This window comes from Mauremys mutica, chromosome 21 (assembly GCF_020497125.1).
Source record: "Mauremys mutica isolate MM-2020 ecotype Southern chromosome 21, ASM2049712v1, whole genome shotgun sequence".
Taxonomy (NCBI): Eukaryota; Metazoa; Chordata; order Testudines; family Geoemydidae; genus Mauremys; species Mauremys mutica.
The window spans coordinates 16,759,479-16,777,869 of NC_059092.1; the positions used below are offsets into that span (position 1 = coordinate 16,759,479).

General features: G+C 63.0%; 1 protein-coding gene across 9 annotated transcripts in view; it reads right to left on the reverse strand.

Moving 5' to 3' along the window:
* The window catches only part of CROCC (ciliary rootlet coiled-coil, rootletin), a 76,469-nt gene that overhangs the window by 10,771 nt on the left and 47,307 nt on the right, over window positions 1-18,391 (reverse strand). For 8 of the 9 annotated variants that reach the window (XM_044996360.1, XM_044996356.1, XM_044996357.1 and 5 more), the window contains 11 exons: window positions 15,445-15,624; window positions 14,955-15,089; window positions 13,304-13,447; window positions 12,706-12,944; window positions 12,445-12,604; window positions 11,507-11,674; window positions 10,592-10,976; window positions 9,698-9,909; window positions 9,453-9,573; window positions 5,141-5,304; window positions 465-680 (listed from right to left, as the gene is read on the reverse strand). In XM_044996360.1, coding sequence (XP_044852295.1) covers window positions 465-680; window positions 5,141-5,304; window positions 9,453-9,573; window positions 9,698-9,909; window positions 10,592-10,976; window positions 11,507-11,674; window positions 12,445-12,604; window positions 12,706-12,944; window positions 13,304-13,447; window positions 14,955-15,089; window positions 15,445-15,624 — 2,124 coding nt within the window. The remainder of the gene's footprint in view (window positions 1-464; window positions 681-5,140; window positions 5,305-9,452; window positions 9,574-9,697; window positions 9,910-10,591; window positions 10,977-11,506; window positions 11,675-12,444; window positions 12,605-12,705; window positions 12,945-13,303; window positions 13,448-14,954; window positions 15,090-15,444; window positions 15,625-18,391) is intronic. The other variant, XM_044996358.1, reaches the window with a different exon arrangement.

Below are 18,391 nucleotides of genomic sequence, written 5' to 3' on the forward strand. Positions count from 1 at the left end.
GTGCTAGGCCACGCCCCTAGTCAGCAGGCCACACCCACTCAGGATAAAAACGGAGCGGTGATCGAATCCACACCCCAGCTCACGGGTAGGGAGCAGCGGCTTAGGGCCTGGACCATGGTGCTCACTCACCCACTGCACCCCCAGTGACCCCCAGGGCTACAAAGTCACAGACCCACTAGCCACGTCACTCCCTGCTCCCCACACTGGGGCAGGCAGAGTTGGCACAGAGCACCACTCTACGCCACGCAGGGGCACTGCCCGGGCGCCACGCAGCCCGGCTGTGCTGGGAGCTGGGCAGCCCGTCAGCAGCGTGGGCCTTTGTGCCTCATCACGGCTCCTTCCCCTCCAACGGCTGGCGCGCACAGACCCTACAGGAGGAGCGGGCGCAGCCGGTGCCAAGGGGCTGCCACGGCCTCGGTCTGCCACGGGGCACAGGCCCGGCTCAGCAGCAACGGCGGCGCTACCTGTCTCTGCAGCGTGTCACCGCGGTCCTGCAGCACCTGGATCTCCATCTCACGGTCACTCAGCACCAGCTTCACCCTCTGCAGCTCCCCCTCCAGCGAGCGCCGCAGCAGCTCCAGCTTGGTGCAGCGGCTCTCCGAGGCGTCCAGGATCTCCTTCAGGCGCCGCTTGTCGGTCTCCAGCTTGGCCTCGTTGGCTTTCATCTTGCTGATCTTCTCCTGGGGCCCGGGAGAGCGGGGAGAAGAGTCACCAGCTGCCTCCCCTCTCCCCAGGCTAAGGGCTCATCTGGCTCTGGCACCTGACAGGCTAAGTTCAGGGCTCGTGGGAGATGAATGGCCTGGCCGGAGTCCAGAGCAGGCTCTGCCTCAACTTCCACACCCAGCCCCACTAACATCCGGCAGTATGATCTGCAGCCCCCTTGCTAGTCCAGCCCGAGGGTCCCTACACAGCTCTACTGACGTACCTCCAGTCTCGCCTGCACCACCCCTGAGAGTCCAGTCCCAGCTCGGCTGACACCCCTCAGTGCCACCCTCCAGCACCTCCGCCCCCAGCTGGGCTGATGCCCCTCAGTGCCGCCCTCCAGCACCTCCGCCCCCAGCTCGGCTAACGCCCCTCAGTGCCACCCTCCAGCACCTCCGCCCCCAGCTCGACTGACGCCCCTCAGTGCCACCCTGCAGCATCCCCTGCGATACCAGCCTGGGCCCCCCCCAGCTCGGCTGACGCCCCTCAGTGCCACCCTCCAGCACCTCCGCCCCCAGCTCGGCTGACACCCCTCAGTGCCACCCTCCAGCACCTCCGCCCCCAGCTCGGCTGACGCCCCTCAGGGCCGCCCTCCAGCACCTCCGCCCCCAGCTCGGCTGACGCCCCTCAGTGCCACCCTGCAGCATCCCCTGCGATACCAGCCTGGGCCCCCCCCAGCTCGGCTGACGCCCCTCAGTGCCACCCTCCAGCACCTCCGCCCCCAGCTCGGCTGACACCCCTCAGTGCCACCCTCCAGCATCCCCTGCGATACCAGCCTGCCCCCCTGCAGCTCAGCTGATGCCCCTCAGTCTCCATCTGCAGAGACTGCAGGGCTCATAGCGAGCCCAGCTGGGCCCCCTTCCGCCTCCAGGCATCCCTTCCTTCCCCCCCTCCGCTCCCATTCCAGGCATGCAGGAGGCTGGTTACAATAAGGCAGGAATTCAGTACAGCTCCAGCGCCACACAGGAAGCCCTGGCTTGGCTCAGCTGCTGCTCAACGCTCGGCCAGAGAGTCTGTGGGCTCCCACATCCCGCCGTCACCCCACATCCCGGCGGAGGGCGGGGAGCAGAGGCTAATGAACCGCAGTGGGGCTGGCTTCCCCTGCTAGCATGGAGGGGAGAGGAGAGAGCCGGGTGCTGCAAGCCAGGGCTGAGGGGGGCTGGCAGCCACAGCCCCGGCAGGTCAGCTCTCGGCATTGCAGGGGCCAGCAGGAATCTGCGATGAGCGGCCAGGGCTCAGCACTGGCCTTTGTGAGGCCAAAGCCTGGAAGACGCAGCAGCCTAGGGCCAAAGGGCTCTCAAGGGATGGGGGGGGCCCTAGGAACTAAGCTCTTTGGGGCAGGGATACTATCATGTTGTTCTGTGTTTGCGCAGCACCTTGCACAAGAGAGTCCTGGTCCGGGACGGGGGCTCCTAGGTTCCACCACAATACAAATAATAAACAGCAGTAGCCAGCGCCAAGCCTGGGAGAACCCTCTGCTCTGCTGCCCGGCCTCCTCGCCAGGCGACAGTCCCCCTTGCGCCAGAGGCCACGACGGGGAAGCGATGCAGCAGACAGACTCCTCTCTGTCCCCAGGAGAGCAGTGCCTCAGCCACAGCACCGCCGCCAGCGTGCGTGTGGGCCACCAATCCGCCGGCCTCCTCCCCAGAGTCAGCTCAGAGCTCCCCAGAGCTGAGATCACAGCAACCCTCTGTCCTTGGGCTCCAGGGTCAGGCTGGTCAGGCAGGGGTTAATTCCATGCTCCAGAGCAGGGTGCATGGGGGGGTGGTAGACAACACAGGACCCAGCATGCACTGCAACAAGGCTGGCCAGAGCAAGCCGCATTGCATGCTGGGCGCTGTAGTCTCCCCAGACCACATGTCCAGCCCTAACTCAGCTTTAAAGGCACAAATCAATCCCCCCTCGCGGACCAGAGAGGAAACATGTAGAAGAAATTAACACACCAAAAAATGAGCTCGGCAGCCGGACCCCAGCAGAGGAAGGCCCCTCGCTCTGCACTGAGCAGGGCACTGCCAGCCCTACCCTTGAGAGCGAGGCTCTCGGTGGTACCCATCTGCCTGGCCTTCGCCTCAAGGGGTGCCCACAGCCCTCCCCCCTTTGAATCCCCAGGCGCGGGAAGTTCTCCTAAGAGACAAAGATGCAGCAAGAGTAGAATGCAGGGAGAGCGGATGTGGCTAGCGCCCTCCCCCGTCCTGGGGTCTGGCCCTGCCCTGGGGTTCGCAGAGCATGGGGGAGAGCGCGGCTAGTGGCAGAGACCCCTGCAAGAAAGACGGCCCCTCCCCTTCGCAGCCCGCTCCCAAGCTGCACGCTCAGCAGACCGCAGTCTTTGGCCTCCATCTGAGCCGGCAGACCCAGGCCCTGCCAGACTGGCAGCCTCCCAGCTTTGTTCCTTAATCCAAAGGGCTGGCTGGCCTCCGAGCCCGGCAGACATAATACACACAGCCCAGACACAGGGCTCCCCCCGGGACCCTGAGCAAAGAGTTCCACCAGGCAGAGCGGCCTGCACGCTGCCAAGAGCCAGCCCCACAAGGCGCACGCCCACTGCAGGCATAGGATGGAGCAGCCCCCTAGATTTAGCTCCAGTGCCAGCCTGGGGGCAGGGAGATACTGGAGGAGTCTCACCCCTCGTGCCCTGCCTGTTGCCCGGTGCAGCTCAGCAGATCCAATACCCCGCTGCATCTCTTCCCCAGTGCCTCTGAGAGGCTTGCAGTGGGCATGGAGCCCACAGCCTGACAGATCAGGGGCAGGCAGCTTTGTCTAGGGGACAGGGTACCGGACTGGGACTCGGAAAACATAGGTCTGGTCCCAGCTCTGCCACTAGCCTGCCGGGGGATCTCGGTCAAGTCACGTCCCTTCTCCCCCTATGTCTGTCTGGTCTATTCTGCCTGCAAGAGATTTGGGGACAAGGAGTGTGTGTGAGTGCGAGTGTCCATGTGTGTGTGTCCGTGTCTGAGTGTACACAGGTGTGTGTCCATGTCCATGTCGGTGTGTCAGCGTGTCCATGTCGGTGTGTGTCCACGTGTGTGTCCGTGCCTGTGTCCATGTGCGTGTACACATGTGCCCATGTCCATGTATGTGAGAGTCCGTGTGTGTGAGTTCCTATGTACATACACACATGCACAGTGCAATGGGGCCCTGATCTTCATGGGTGCTACGGGAAGGTAAATCAGACGTCAGGCAGGCAGATCCCGGTCACATTAGCAAGTAAAATGAAGCCACTTCTGCGTGGATCTGAACCTCGAGCCCCACTCTGTCCCACACCAAGCTCGCAGGGAGGGGGGGGCGCCCCAGCCCCGTCAAGCCTAAGGCCTGGTCTACACGAAGCAGCTTACCAGTGTCCACACTCCAGCCGCGCCCCCCCGCCCCCCGGCTCTTGGCTCCCCACCGGGGGAACGGCAGTCACCTGGACTCCAGGCCGGGATCTCCCCACTGGAGGCAAGAGGCCCCGGGCAGCTTTCTCCCGCTCCCAGCTGGTGAGAAGTCCAGGGGGCAGCTGGGCTCCCGGCAGGGAGCTGCATGGGCTCCCCACACTGCCCCTCTTCGGTGGGGGAAGCGCTCCGGTGAGGACGTGCACCACCGACAGTGTGGCCATCAGCCACCGCAGTCATTACACGGGTCGACTTAAGATTGTAGCGTAGCCCTTTCCCCCAGCCTGCTGGAGAGTGCAGGACTGGCTCCTACTCGATATTCTGAGCACAGAACGACCCTAGGACGCAAGCGGCCGCCGCTGGGGCTGGGTGACATTCTAATTTTCAATAGATACCCACCACCCCGGCTGGCAAGAGGGGTGCAGGGCAGGCGCGGAGGCTCACACAGACCACGCAAACCATCCCGTCAGAGGGGTGCCCCCATCATGGCTCCTAGCAGCCCCCACTTCCCGCCTTTCCATGCACAGCGGCAGCCTTGAGGAGTGTTTTTCTGCCAGCTCACTTGTGCGGAGCAACGGCCCAATGGAGATACTGTCTCCTAGAGGTGATCCCAACAGGGGCCCTGCAGGGAGGGCATCCCAGGCTGTCGCACAGGGCGTTCGCCACCCGCCCGGGAGACTGAGTTGGGAAAACCCAGCTTCCTGCCCACCCAGGGTGAACAATGGTGAATCTCTAAGCACCCACTCCGGGGGTGGGTGGATCAGGCTGGTATTCAGTGCCCATTGCAGCCAGAAGAGAGGCCCAGCCTATGGATGGGCCACTGCTTCCCGAGGGGAGAAACCTAGAGCTGCCTTAGCCAAAGGGAGATCCTACCCCTAAACACTCATTGTAACCCCCGGGGGCCCCGAATGGCCCTGACCAATTCCGACCAACGAGCGCACACAGGGCTCACTTCAACCCGTCTGAAAGGCCTTGTTCCCCTGGTGTCCTCATTTACCCTCTCTACGGATTTGCCTTCGGGGTCCATTCCTATCCCTGAGCCGTTCAAACCTGCCCCCGGCCCCATGTACCTGGGTGGTTCGCCGGTCGCTGTCTGCCGCCTGCAGGCTCCGCTCCAGCGCCGTCACCTTGTCCATCAATGCCTTGCGCTCCCGCTCGGTGCGGCGGAGGGTCTCCTCCTGCAGCAGGAGGGCGGTCTGGGCGCTGCTCAGCTTGCCATCCGCGCTGCGCCTCCCTGGGGCAGAGAACGCGGGCGCAGGGCCAGTGAGGGGGCATGCGGGCACTGTGCACCAGAAGCCAGCGGCAAATAGGAGGCACAGGGGCCTGGGTTCTAATCCTGGCTTTGACACTGATGCACTGCAAGACCTTGGGCCAGTTCTTTAAACCCTCTGAGACTCAGTTTCCCCAGCTGTAAAATGAGGCTAGTGCTTGCCTACCCCAGGGAGAGAAAAATCCGTTACCAATGGAGATGTGACGCGCTCACTTTCAGAGCGAAGTTTTACTATGCAGCTTGAACAAACACTTGTCCCTGAAGGGGTCATCTTCAGCACCTGCGAGGGGGCTGCCTTTTGGAGTCTCAACGTATAAACCAGGCAATAGCCAACTTCTTCACACGGCCTGGGCCACGTCTCACAGCACTGGGCTGGGATCCAGGAGATGTGGGTTCAGTTCCCAGCCCAAAGCCGGACAAAGTGGGAATTTTTCATAATATTTTTATGAATCATAGAATCTCAGGGTAGGAAGGGACCTCAGGAGGTATCTAGTCCAACTCCCTGCTCAAAGCAGGACCAATTCCCAACTAAATCATCCCAGCCAGGGCTTTGTCAAGCCGGACCTTAAAAACCTCTAAGGAAGGAGATTCCACCACCTCCCCATGTAACCCATTCCAGTGCTTCACCACCCTCCTAGTGAAAAAGTTTTTCCTAATATCCAACCTAAACCTTCCCCACTGCAACTTGAGACCATTGCTCCTTGTTCTGTCATCTGGTACCACTGAGAACAGTCTAGATCCATCCTCTTTGGAACCCCCTTTCAGGTAGCTGAAAGCAGCTATCAAATCCCCCCTCATTCTTCTCTTCTGCAGACTAAACAATCCCAGTTCCCTCAGCCTCTCCTCATAAGTCATGTGCTCCAGCCCCCTAATCATTTTTATTGCCCTTCGCTGGACTCTTTCCAATTTTTCCACATCCTTCTTGTAGTGTGGGGCCTAAAACTGGACACATACTCCAGACGAGGCCTCACCAGTGCTGAGTAGAGGGGAATGATCACGTCCCTCGATCTGCTGGCAATGCCCCAACTTATACAGCCCAAAATGCCGCTAGCCTTCTTGGCAACAAGGGCACACTGTTGACTCATATCCAGCTTCTCGTCCACTGTAACCCCTAGGTCCTTTTCTGCAGCACTGCTGCCTAGCTGCTCGGTCCCGAGTCTGTAGCAGTGCATGGGATTCTTCCTACGTGTGCCTCAGTTTCTCCCTATACTTTCCATTGTTACCGAGTGGGGGGGAAGGATGATGTCTGCTCTCAAGGCAGACTACGGGTATGTCTACACTTAAACCACTGCTGCTGCTCCACTGTATCGCTTCTGCTTCGGCAGGTCTGCACTGCAGAATTACTTTGGTATGTTGCTCAGGGGGTGGAAAATCCACACCCTTGAGTGAGGTAGTAATTCCAAGCCATGCGCTGGGGCAGACAGCGCTATGTCGGCGGGAGAGCTTCCCCGCCTCTCGCAGAGGTGGATTAACGATGCAGCAGTGACGCAACTGCACCGATGCAGCCTTTTAAGTGCAGACTTAAGTGCAATGGGGTAATCCACCTCCCCAAGAGGCAGTACCTAGGTCAATGGAAAAATTCTTCTGTCCACCTAGCACTGTCTACACCAAGGGTTAGGCTGACAACACACCGTCAACCAGTGGAACTCTTTGCCACAGGATGTTGTGAAGGGCAAGACTAACAGGGTACAAAAAAGAACTAGATAAATTCATGGAGGTTAAGTCCATTAATGGCTATTAGCCAGGATGGGTAAGGAATGGGGTCCCTAGCCTCTGTTTGTCAGAGGGTGGAGATGGATGGCAGGAGAGAGATCAGTTGATCATTGCCTGTTAGGTTCATTCCCTCTGGGACACCTGGCATTGGCCACTGTCGGTAGACAGGATACGGGGCTAGATGGACCCTTGGTCTGACCCAGCATGGCCGTTCTTATGTTCTTCGCTATGGTTCTTAGGGGTGTGGATTTTTCACACCCTGAGAGATGTGGCTATGCCAGTGTTAGTTCCCACTTATAAACCAGCCCTAAGAGTCAGGTGTGCTTCACCTCCCCCGTCTGGATGGGATGAATAGAGTCGTTAAGGAGCTGCCTGAAACTGACCCAGATCAACAATGGGTCCAGAGAGACAACGCAAGCACCAGTGACTCGTGAATCGACACTCAGTAGGCTGGACACTCCGGCCAGCACGGGCCTGCCTGGAGACCGAGCCGTGACCGGGAGAGAATCAAGAGCTGATTTCTGGAAGGGGCTGGGAGCTCTCGGACCAGGGAAGCGACTAAGTCAGGGAGAGACAGAGCCTGACCATGGAGCTCACTACAGCTTGGCTGGTGAACTGCGACTTGACCAGAAGGGACAATGCTTTACCCTTTATCCTCTGTGCTAACCTAAGGCTGCGTTCCAGCCGGCTGATCCACTGCAAAGACTGGCTGGGGTGCATTCGTCCCCAAAGAGCGCACGCGGCCCTCCCACGAGTCAGTGGGACTCGCTGAGCACAGCTCACGGCGTGAAGCAGGAGGGCTGGAGCCCCGTAGCTCAGTCTAGGAGGCGGTGACGGGCTCCGGCACACGGGAGGGGGGCCTCCGAGAGACAAAAGCCGGGGTGCAGCCCAGATCCTGTGGATTTGTGACAGTGACACAATGTGTCTTGCTCCTCTCATCCCCGGGGAGATGATAATACTGATCGTCTGCCCCCAGCTCTTTGCCTGGGCTATTTAGACTGGAAGCCCTTTGGGGTAAGGGCTGAGTCCCACTATCTCTGCACAGCTCCTAGCGTGATGGGGCCCTGATCTCAGCCGAGTCCTCTAGTCGCTACATGTAACAATAAGAAGGATCAAGTGGTTTCGAAGCCCCACGTAAAAAAGTTTTAGCCTCGCCTTGTGCTTCCCCCTCAACCAGGGAATTCATTTCAATGCTAAAATAAAGCTTGAGAATGACGCGATCTGTACAGCTGGATTTAAAAACGACCCCTTCCCAGTGAACCTCAGAGGCAAGGTTTGACGGGCACAGACCCGGGGACGGGGAAAGCATGACACCCACGAAAGGGGAGAGGGCAGGGAATAACCAAGCATCCCTGAAATGCTGCGCTGTAGGAACAGGGCTCTGGAGCCTGGGCAGAGATCGCCGTCTTCTGAGCTTTCCTAGCTGATGAACTTAGAGAAAGGAGGAAAATGGATTGTCCCTTGGGGGGGGGGGGGGGGAGCAGCCCAGCCATATGCAGAACGCCAGATCCGAGACACCAAACCCCAAGTGTCTGGAAATCCGCAGTTAAGGGTTAAACCTCCGGTCGCAAGCGTCGGCAGGGGGCAGCCATACCGAGCGATGCCCAGGCTCTGCTGGGCGCTAGTGGTTCAAGCCAAAGGCTGGTATTTCCTAGTGTTCCTTTCATGCAAAGTGATCCCCAAAACGGTATACAGGGATCCTTTCACCCACCACTGAAATGCAGCCACCTCTGGGGGGGGGGGAAGGTAACGAGCTGTTTAAAACAGCACAAAGCAGCGATGCACAACAATCTAGTGCTTGATGCAGACGCCACGGGGACACAGTGCAGCGGCACGGGAGAGACGGCACACGCAGGCTTGGCTGGGAGGGGACTCCGTGAAAATCTCACAAGCCCTGGCCTGGAGACTCACTAACAACCGCCCCCTACCATGCAGTCCTTGTTCTCTGGGGCTGTCCTTGCATTGCCAGCAAGAGAGATGAGCTAGGGTCTGCTGCATGTTGCAATGGACCAAGCCTGCCAGATGTGTATAACCTCTGCACGGTAGCCCAGCCCACTGGTATCGGGGCATTAAAGCACCGAGTTTACAAACAAAAGGTACCACTGCAAAAAATTAAAAAGCCTGGAGCACCACTGGTAGCAGCACGTAAATTACCATGAAGACCCAGTGCAAGTAGGGGCTTCGAAGAGCGGGGCCCTCACTTTGCCACAGGCCTGGGGCAAGTCATTTCCCCGCTCTGTGCCTCAGTTTCCCCCTCTTGAATATGGGGCTATTAAGACTAACCTAGGGTAAGGGGTCGTGAGGCAAAATGGATCCACCTGCACACCTAGAGATGGGCCAAGCATTGCCAAGGGCACTCATTATTACGCTGGGCACATGCCCCCACGCACAGCCCTCACCTTCCTCGCTTTCAGCCATGAGCTTCTGCAGCTGCTGCACTCGGGTGCTGGCGCTGTCCTGCTCGGACTCCATCTCGGCCAGCTGGCGGGTCCGGCTGCCCAGCTGGGCCCGCAGGTCATCCTGGATTCGGAGGGGAGGGCGAGACAGGAGGGGGCGATCAGCAGTCGGGAGACCCACCAGGCCGCTCGCGCTTCGGGCGGAGCAGCGTGGGCAGAAGTTAACCCCGTCCTCCCCACAGCGGTACCCGCTCGCGCTGGGTCTCCCGCAGCTCCTGCAGGAAGTCCCGGAGGGCGGCCCGCACCACGTCAGGGTCGATATCCGCCACCAGCTGCTCGCTGCGGCTGGGCGAGAGGGCACGCTCCGGAGACAGGGGGCGCGAGCTGGGGCTGCGCTCGGGGCTGCCCGCCCGTGGGGTGGGGCTGCCGCGCCCGTCCGTGGTGCTGTACGTGTTGTCACCTGGGGGAGACGGGCACAGGGGAGAGATGGTGGGCCCCGGCTGGGCTCGCCGCAGAGCGGGAGTTAGCCCCGTGGGGAATCATCAGGCAGGGAACAATGGGGAATCCGGCGCCAAACCCATTAGGGTTTTCCTAGTCCCCGGCTCTGATCCCACAAGGAGAAGGGGGACACCTACTGGCAGGAAGAGGAGCAGCAGCCTGGCCAGAGAAGACCCTCTCCGGTACAGCAGGGCCGCAAAGGGCCCCCCACCCCACCCTGAAGGGCTCAAGGCAGCGAACAGGGAGGAGCTGAGGGAGAAGCCACCGGACAGGCGTGAAGAGCAGCGCAGCCAGGGTCTGGAGGGAATCCCAGCCAGCCATTCAGTTCTACCCCACCCTCCTCCAGGCCCTTCCACCTGGGCACCCCCAAGCACTCTGCAAGCCCCAGGGATTGATCCTCCCAACCGCACTAGGGCACTATCCCCATTGCAAAGATGGGGAAACAGGCAAGGGCAGTGACTTGACTAAGGCCCCATGGCAGGGCAGTGGGACGGCCAGGAACAGGACCCAGGAGTCCTGGCTCCAGCCCACTAGATGCCACTCCCACACTGCGGGGCACTGAAGACAGCAAAGCCCTCAAGGTGTGGGGAGGAGAGAAAGGCACCTCCCCAGGGCTGCGTCCGAGGGCTCTCCTGACCCATTACCTTTGGCAGGGGAGAAGAATCTTTTGGGGGAGCCGCTACGCCCCCTGATGGCTGGGCTGGGGGCCCGGCCGCCCCGGCTGATGCCCATGGTGCGCCTCAGGGCGGAATGCAGGCTCCCCAGCTTGAACTCCACGTCCCGCTTCAAACCCTCCACTCGAGCCAGCTCGGCCTCCAGGCCGTGGGCGCGGCCCTCGGCGGCGCTCAGCCGGAGGCTCAGCTCCGCCGCCTCGGCCTGCGCGTTCTCCAACTTGATCTCCAGGTTGCGGGCGTTGTCCAGCAGCTTCTTCTCATTGCCGCGGGCCTCCTCCAGGCTGCCCAGGAGGTCCTTCTCCCGCACCCGGAACTCACCCTCCTGCTCCGACAGCTTCCGCTGCAGGTTGTGGAGCTGGGGAGGCAAGAGCGAGGGCTGAAAGGCATTCTGGGTTGGCAGAGTCAGCCCAGCGCGAGCGCACGGGACCGAGCGTGGCACAGCCACCTCCGCGCAAAAGCCACGTCCTCCTGGCCATGTGGCTACTCCAGGAGGACATGGTCTCCACCCCTACGGGCCACTCTCCTCCATTTTATCATGCCAGGTGGGACAGGCAAAGACGACCAAGGAGGAAGCGTGTGATCTCTCGGTCAGCTTGAGCTCAGCCAGAAGTTCTGGAGGCAGGAATTACTGGGGAGGTTCTCTGGCCTGGGTTACACAGGGCGTCAGACTACAGCGCTGTAATGGCCCTTTCTGGCCTTAACCTCCATGAGCCTCGTTCAAGTTGCCCTGGAGGGATGCATCTGCTCCACACGCCCGGGCCATGTGGGCAGGACACACCATGACCGGTCCCTGGCGGCAGCATTGTGATGAGCAAGAGCTGGGTGGCTAATAGGAATGACCAGGAGAGAACTCCTGGGTGGAGGCAGGAGGAGCCCCACGCTCACCTCCTTCCTGGCAGACTCCCTGCTGGCTTCGCTCTCCACGATCTTCTGCTTGAGGCCGAAGGATTCCCGCCGGCTCTCCTCCTCCCGCTGCTCGTCCAGCGCCACCCGGGCCTGCAGCTCGGCCACCTCCTTGTTCTTCTTGGTGTTCTCGCTGTCCAGCATCTTGATCTGGGGGCACCGGAAGGGGGGCGGGGGAAGCACGTGACTGCGCCCCGTGGACAGGGGAGGCGCAGCGCAACAGAGAGGCACCGAGGCTGTTCCAGGCCAGCGAGGGGAACGGCAGCTCACCCCAGGGCCGGCGAGGCAGGGTCCTACACACCCACGGCCCCTCCTGAACTACTGATGCTTGGCCCCGTTGCCCCGACTCTGCTACTCCAACCGTGCGGGTTGCATGGCCCCTGAGAGGCCCACGCCCGCCTGCCCTTCCAACCGCGAGTCGTCAGCGTGGGCTCGGGGACAGAGCCTCCCCCCTTCCCCGACCTCGCTAGCCCCTCGCTCGAAGCCCTGCTTCGCCTCCCCCCGCGGCACCTCGGAGCCGCTCAACCTCAGACAACCCTGGGGATCCGGCACCATGGGCCTGCCCCGTCCCAGCCCTCACCAGGAGCACAGAGGAGCATCCAGCTCCCATCAGCTCCTCCTCCGAGGGGCCTGCAGGGCATCTTTCCTCTGGGGTTTGATTCCCAGCCGCGGGAGGAGTTCGAGCCCCCAGCCGCGGGGGCAGCAGCCCCAGTATGGGACAGGGGTCACAGCCAGGGGTAACTCGGGCACCGCATCAGGGAAAACAGGCTCATCCGAGGAGCAGGGCCCTGCCCCCAGGCTGCTTCGCCCGCACAGAGGCCAGGCCCTGAGCACTTGGGGAAGGTGCAGGGCCAGTTTCCTATTACTGCAGAGCCTGCTCCTCCTAGCCACCCCCCCCACCCCCCACCACACCCACACACCTGTCGCCTCAGCTCCTGCAGCTCCCTGCGGGCCTCCAGCCGCGATCGCTCCACCTCCTGCAGGCTGCTCCGCAGGTCGGCGGCTTCCTTGCCCACGGCCGCCCGCGCCTCCTCCAGGATGGCCAGCTTCTGCTCCTTCTCCTCGTTGGCCCGCTTCAAGCTGGGGATCAAGGCGGCGTCAGATCCCAGGGGGACGCAGTGACGTAACCCACTCCCCCCGCTCCCCCCACAATGGTGGCCGCCGGCTGCCCGCACACACACCTGATGCGGTCGCTCTCCGCTCGCTTGACGGCAGCCCGCAGCTCCTGGTTGGATCTCTGCAGGGCCTCCTTCTCCTTGGCCTCGTCGCTCAGGCTGCGCCGCAGGTCCAGGATGTCCTTCCTCTGGATCTCCTGGCCCTCCTGGCTCTCCCGCACCTTCCGGTGGGCCTCGAGCACGTCCCGCCGGATGCCGTCCCGGGCATCCTCCACCATGCGCAGCTGGGTCTTCAGCTCCTCCACCTGCGAGGCCGAGGACGGGAGCGGGCGCCCTCAGATCCCTGCACGATCTCCAAGCCCCCACTCCCATGTAGAGGGGAGGTGCAGCCCCACCTGCTATCTGCAGTGCTACACTGTCAAGCCCCACTGAATAAGACCCATTGTGGGACAGATTCAAGGGGCCCAACCGCACTGCATGCTGGGATTCGTAGTCTCTGGGCTGCACCTCCATGCGCAGGGGACGCTGCCCCATTTTATGCAAGCTCCTGGCTCCACTTCCGCCCCCCGTGACGCTCTCCTGCCCCTGCTTCCATCCCTGACTGGAAGGGGGAGGGTGGCGGTGGGGCCCAGCCCTCTATCCCCCTCCCCACGCCGGCACTCACCTCGCGGAGGGTGCATTCCCGCTGCCTGGCCAGCTCCTTGACCTGCTCCTGCAGCCCCCGGGCCTCCCGCTCGTGGGCTGCGACGGTTTCTTCCAACTGCACCTGCAAGCTCTTCAGCTCCGAGGTCAGGGCATTGACGGTGCTCTGCAGGCAAAGAACGGCCCAGCCCTTACTGGCCTGCCCCAGCTCCCCCCTCGCTGGGGTCACTCGGCTGCCAAGGATCTGCTAATCAGCGGTAGCCCGTATCATGCATTACACAGCCGCCAGGTACAGGGAGGGGGCATTCGCCGCGAACAGGGATCAGCTTCTCTTCAGTGCTCCAGGAGGGGAGACGGGCATCTAGCTCCCTACCCCTCCTGCGTCACTGGGCTCCACCTGACCCTTCGTGGTGACTGAGCTTATTGCGTAGGCGAGGTGTAACCCTGCGCTGGGGCTAGTCTCCGCCCAGGGCTAGGCTGGGATGTGACCTGCACATCAGGAGTGAGGTGCATGGGCAGGGCTGTGGGAGGGGACACTGGGGAGACAGGAGAGGAGCAAAAGAGGGGGCTGCAGGCCAGGAGAAAGCTGCACTGGCGTTGCTGCATGGGGGGTGGCTGCAGGCCGGGAGTTAGGGTGCGCTGGCATTGCTGCATGGGGGGGTGGCTGCAGGCCGGGAGTTAGGGTGCACTGGCATTGCTGCTTGGGGGGTGGCTGCAGGCCGGGAGTTAGGGTGCACTGGCATTGCTGCATGGGGGGTGGCTGCAGGCCGGGAGTTAGGGTGCACTGGCATTGCTGCATGGGGGTTGGCTGCAGGCCGGGAGTTAGGGTGCGCTGGAATTGCTGCATGGGGGGTGGCTGCAGGCCGGGAGTTAGGGTGCACTGGCATTGCTGCTTGGGGGGTGGCTGCAGGCCGGGAGTTAGGGTGCGCTGGAATTGCTGCATGGGGGGTGGCTGCAGGCCGGGAGTTAGGGTGCACTGGCATTGCTGCATGGGGGGTGGCTGCAGGCCGGGAGTTAGGGTGCACTGGCATTGCTGCTTGGGGGGTAGCTGCAGGCCGGGAGTTAGGTTGCACTGGCATTGCTGCATGGGAGATGGCTGCAGGCCGGGAGTCAGGGTGCGCTGGCATTGCTGCATGCAGGATGGCTGCAAGCCAGGAGTTCGGGTGCACTGGCATTGCTGCATGCAGGATGGCTGCAGGCCGGGAGTTAGGTTCACTGGCATGGCTGCAATTCAGGTTTGAAGTGTCTCAGCAGAGGACCGGAAACAGGTTCTGCAGATACTGATTAAGCATCTATGGAGATGTGTAGGGCAACAAGAAGCAGTGTTGCCTAGCAGATAGAGCACTGTCCTGGGACTGAGAAGACCTGGGTTCTATTCTCAGCTCTACCACCGGCCTGCCCAGTGACCTTGGGAAAGTCATGTCTCTCTGTGCCTCAGTTTCCCCATGTGTAACATAGAGCTAATGCTGCTTTGCCAAGTGTTCTGCGTTTGACAGATGGAAAGCGCTGCCTCGGAGCGAGATGGTGGTGGTGTTTGCTTCCCGAGTTATGCTTCGGTTCTGCCGCAGCCGCAGAAATCATCACCCCCCCTCCGCAAACACCGTGGTGAAAGTGCTAACCACCAGCAGCGACACCTCACACCCTCCCGCTGCCCGCACAGCACCCACACCAACCCGGTCCTGCTCCTGCCGGCTCATGGCCTCTCGCTTCTGCCGCTCCATCTCCACGGTCACGCTGGCGAGGCTGTGCTGGGCGCTGGTCAGCTTCTCCGACAGGAGGGTCTTCTCCGACTCCTTGAGGGACAGTGCCTGCGTAGCCGGGAGAGACGTTCAGAGGGCACGTGGTGCTGGTGTGACAGGGGCGAGATCCAGGGGGTAAACTCGGGGGGCAGGGAGATCCCTGGAACAGCATTAAAGCCAAGTGGGGATAAAGGCAGTGGGGGCTAGAGCCCTGGGATGCTGGGGAGTGGGTGGGAGCCGCAGCGGGTCTGGTGTGGGGCTGGCCAGGCCCTGCTCTCGGCCCCGTTCCACCGCACGCCGGCTGCTGCGGCTCCGAGTGCTGAGCGCCTGCCAGGATCTGGCCCCAGCTCTCAGCTGGGGTTAATGGGAGCCTCCCCCAGGCCGGGGCCGGCAGCAGTGCCAATCCCCCCCGCACCTCCCCTACCTGCTGCTTCTCGTTCTCCGCCTGCAGGAGGCTCTCGTCCCGCTCCTGCTGCAGCGCGGTGATCTCCTCGCTCAGCTCCTCCTTCTCCGCCTCGTAGCGGGCCAGCAGCTCCTCCCGCTCGTGGCCCAGCCGGTGCAGCAGCTCCTCCCGCCCCGACTCCAACTCCAGGCGCACCGCCTCCTGCACGGACCAAGCAGCAGACGCCAGAGCTCTAGGTGAAGGCTCCAGAGCCGCGGCTTGGGCGCAAGCCCATCCCCGTTACCGGAGGGGGCAGCAGAGCTGCACATGGGCTAAAGGTTCACGCGGAGGCGGGAGTCCAGGGAGGCGCACAGGAGCCCTAATACGGACGCAGCGGAGGGCGAGTTCCAGGGCTGGAGGCCTGTCCCTTCAGAGCTGTGGGTCCCAAGGAAACTAAGCAGCAAACCCAATTGCCCAGTTTAGTTGATGCCCAAACCCCTGCTAACTCCTCCCTAGACCGCGGAGGGAAGGCAGGCTCAGTGGCCCCTTCCCCACCTAGGGTGGCCAACTTTCTAATGCCAGAAAACTGAACACCCTTGCCCCGCCCACTGCCCCGCCCCTTCCCTGAGGCCCCGCCCCTGCTCACTCCATTCCCCCTCCCTTTGTCGCTTGCTCTCCCCCACCCTCTCTCACGTGCTCATTTTCACTGCAAGGCCCAAACAGGCGTATTTCTGTTTTGACAGATGTATTACGCTAAATTCAGGTTTTATTTGTTACAGGACACTAGAGCTGGGAGAGGGAGGGATGCAGGGATGGGGGCGCGGGGGGGTGGGATGGGGAGGGAGGGAGGCAGGGATGGGGCGTAGGGGGGGGATGGGGAGGGATGCAGGGACGGGGGATGGGGCGCAGGGGGGTGGGACGGGGAGGGAGGCAGGGACGGGGGATGGGATGCGGGGGGGGACGTGGAGAGATGCAGGGACAGGGGATGGGGCGCAGGGGGTAGGACGGGGAGGGAGGCAGGGACAGGGGATGGGGGTGCGGGGGGGGGATGTGGAGGGAGGCAGGGACGGGGCGGGACGTGGAGGGATGCAGGGACAGGGGATGGGGGTGCGGGGGGGACGTGGAGGGATGCAGGGACGGGATGGGGTGCAGGGGGGTGGGACGGGGAGGGCTGCCGGGCCGGGGGATGGGGTGCAGGGGGGTGGGACGGGGAGGGATGCAGGGACAGGGGATGGGGGTGCGGGGGGGACGTGGAGGGATGCAGGGACGGGGCGCGGGGGGGTGGGAGGGGGAGGGATGCAGGGACGGGGGATGGGGGTGCGGGGGGGACGTGGAGGGATGCAGGGACGGGGCGCGGGGGGGTGGGAGGGGGAGGGATGCAGGGACAGGGGATGGGGCGCAGGGGGTAGGACGGGGAGGGATGCAGGGACGGGAGGGGGTGCAGGGGGTGGGGCGGCGGAGGGATGCAGGGACAGGGGAGGGGGGGGCGGGGGGGGACGTGGAGGGATGCAGGGACGGGGCGCGGGGGGGTGGGAGGGGGAGGGATGCAGGGACAGGGGATGGGGCGCAGGGGGGATATGGAGGGATGCAGGGATGGGGGATGGGGTGCAGGGGGGTGGGACGGGGAGGGATGCAGGGACAGGGGATGGGGCGCAGGGGGTAGGACGGGGAGGGAGGCAGGGACGGGATGGGGTGCAGGGGGGTGGGAGGGGGAGGGATGCAGGGACAGGGGATGGGGGTGCGGGGGGGACGTGGAGGGATGCAGGGACGGGGCGCGGGGGGGTGGGAGGGGGAGGGATGCAGGGACGGGGGATGGGGCGCGGGGGGGTGGGACGGGGAGGGAGGCAGGGACGGGGGATGGGGGCACAGGGGGGGTGGGACGTGGAGAGATGCAGGGCCGGGGATGGGGCGCGGGGGGGTGGGACGGGGAGGGAGGCAGGGATGGGGGATGGGGTGCAGGGGGGTGGGACGTGGAGGGATTGGGGGATGGGGGTGCCTGAGGGCGGGGCAGCACGCAGACCCACCCGGCAGCCCCTAAGGCTAGGAGCCAGACATGCCGGCTGCTTCCAGCCCTGCTGGACGCCGTCAGGATTCCTTTTTGACCGGGCGTTCAGGCCCAACCCCGGCCCCCTGGTCGCCCTAGGCCCACCCCGGGTCCTGCAGCTCTTTGCTGCGCCGAGCCCACCTCCTGTTTCACCGGCGGGAGGAGTCTAAGAAGACTGGGGCGGGGCTCTGCTCTAGGGACAAACAAGCAAATTCCTCCTGGGGGCTGGCTGGGAGCAGGACTGGGCATTCACCACACGGGGGTTATTCTCCTGCTCCAGTGCAACCCCCCAGCACAGCTGCGCTGCACTGGGGTAAAGCGGGCTGACGTCCGCGTGAGTCGCACGGGGCCTGTTTCGCACCCGCAGCGCCAGTCAGCTCCCCAAGCGCAGAACCTGCGGCCAGCGAGCACGCCCCAGCCAGGAAAGCCAATGGGACGGACTAAGGTACATACCCACTGGGGCAGCCCCACCGATATGGACCTGAGCTAAGCTGGGATCTGGCCCCAGTTTGTACAAGCGTCTGTGGCTCCAGAATCCGTGTGCCAGGAACTATACGGCCACCAGCTAGACACGGGAACAGCCACATCAGAGTCTGTGGAAGCTCAACACCCCCCCAGACAGCTCTGCCGAAGCCCCTAAATCCGACTCCCAGCCCCCCTGCTATTCTAGCCCGAGGCTCCTCCCAGTTCTGCCGGTGCCCCTCAGTCCTGACCCGCAGCCCCCACTGCCAGTCCACCCTTGGGCGCCCCCTCAGCTCCGCTGATGCCCTTCAAGCATAGGCGCCCCCTGACTCCACCCTTTCCCCACCCCTGCCCTGCCCTCATTCCAACCCCTTCCCCAAAGTCTCCGCCCCCTCCCTGCCCCTACTGGACCCCTTCCCCAGATCCCCGCCCCAGCCCCACCTCTTCCCCAAGCGTGCTGCGTTCCCCTCCTCCCTCCCAGTG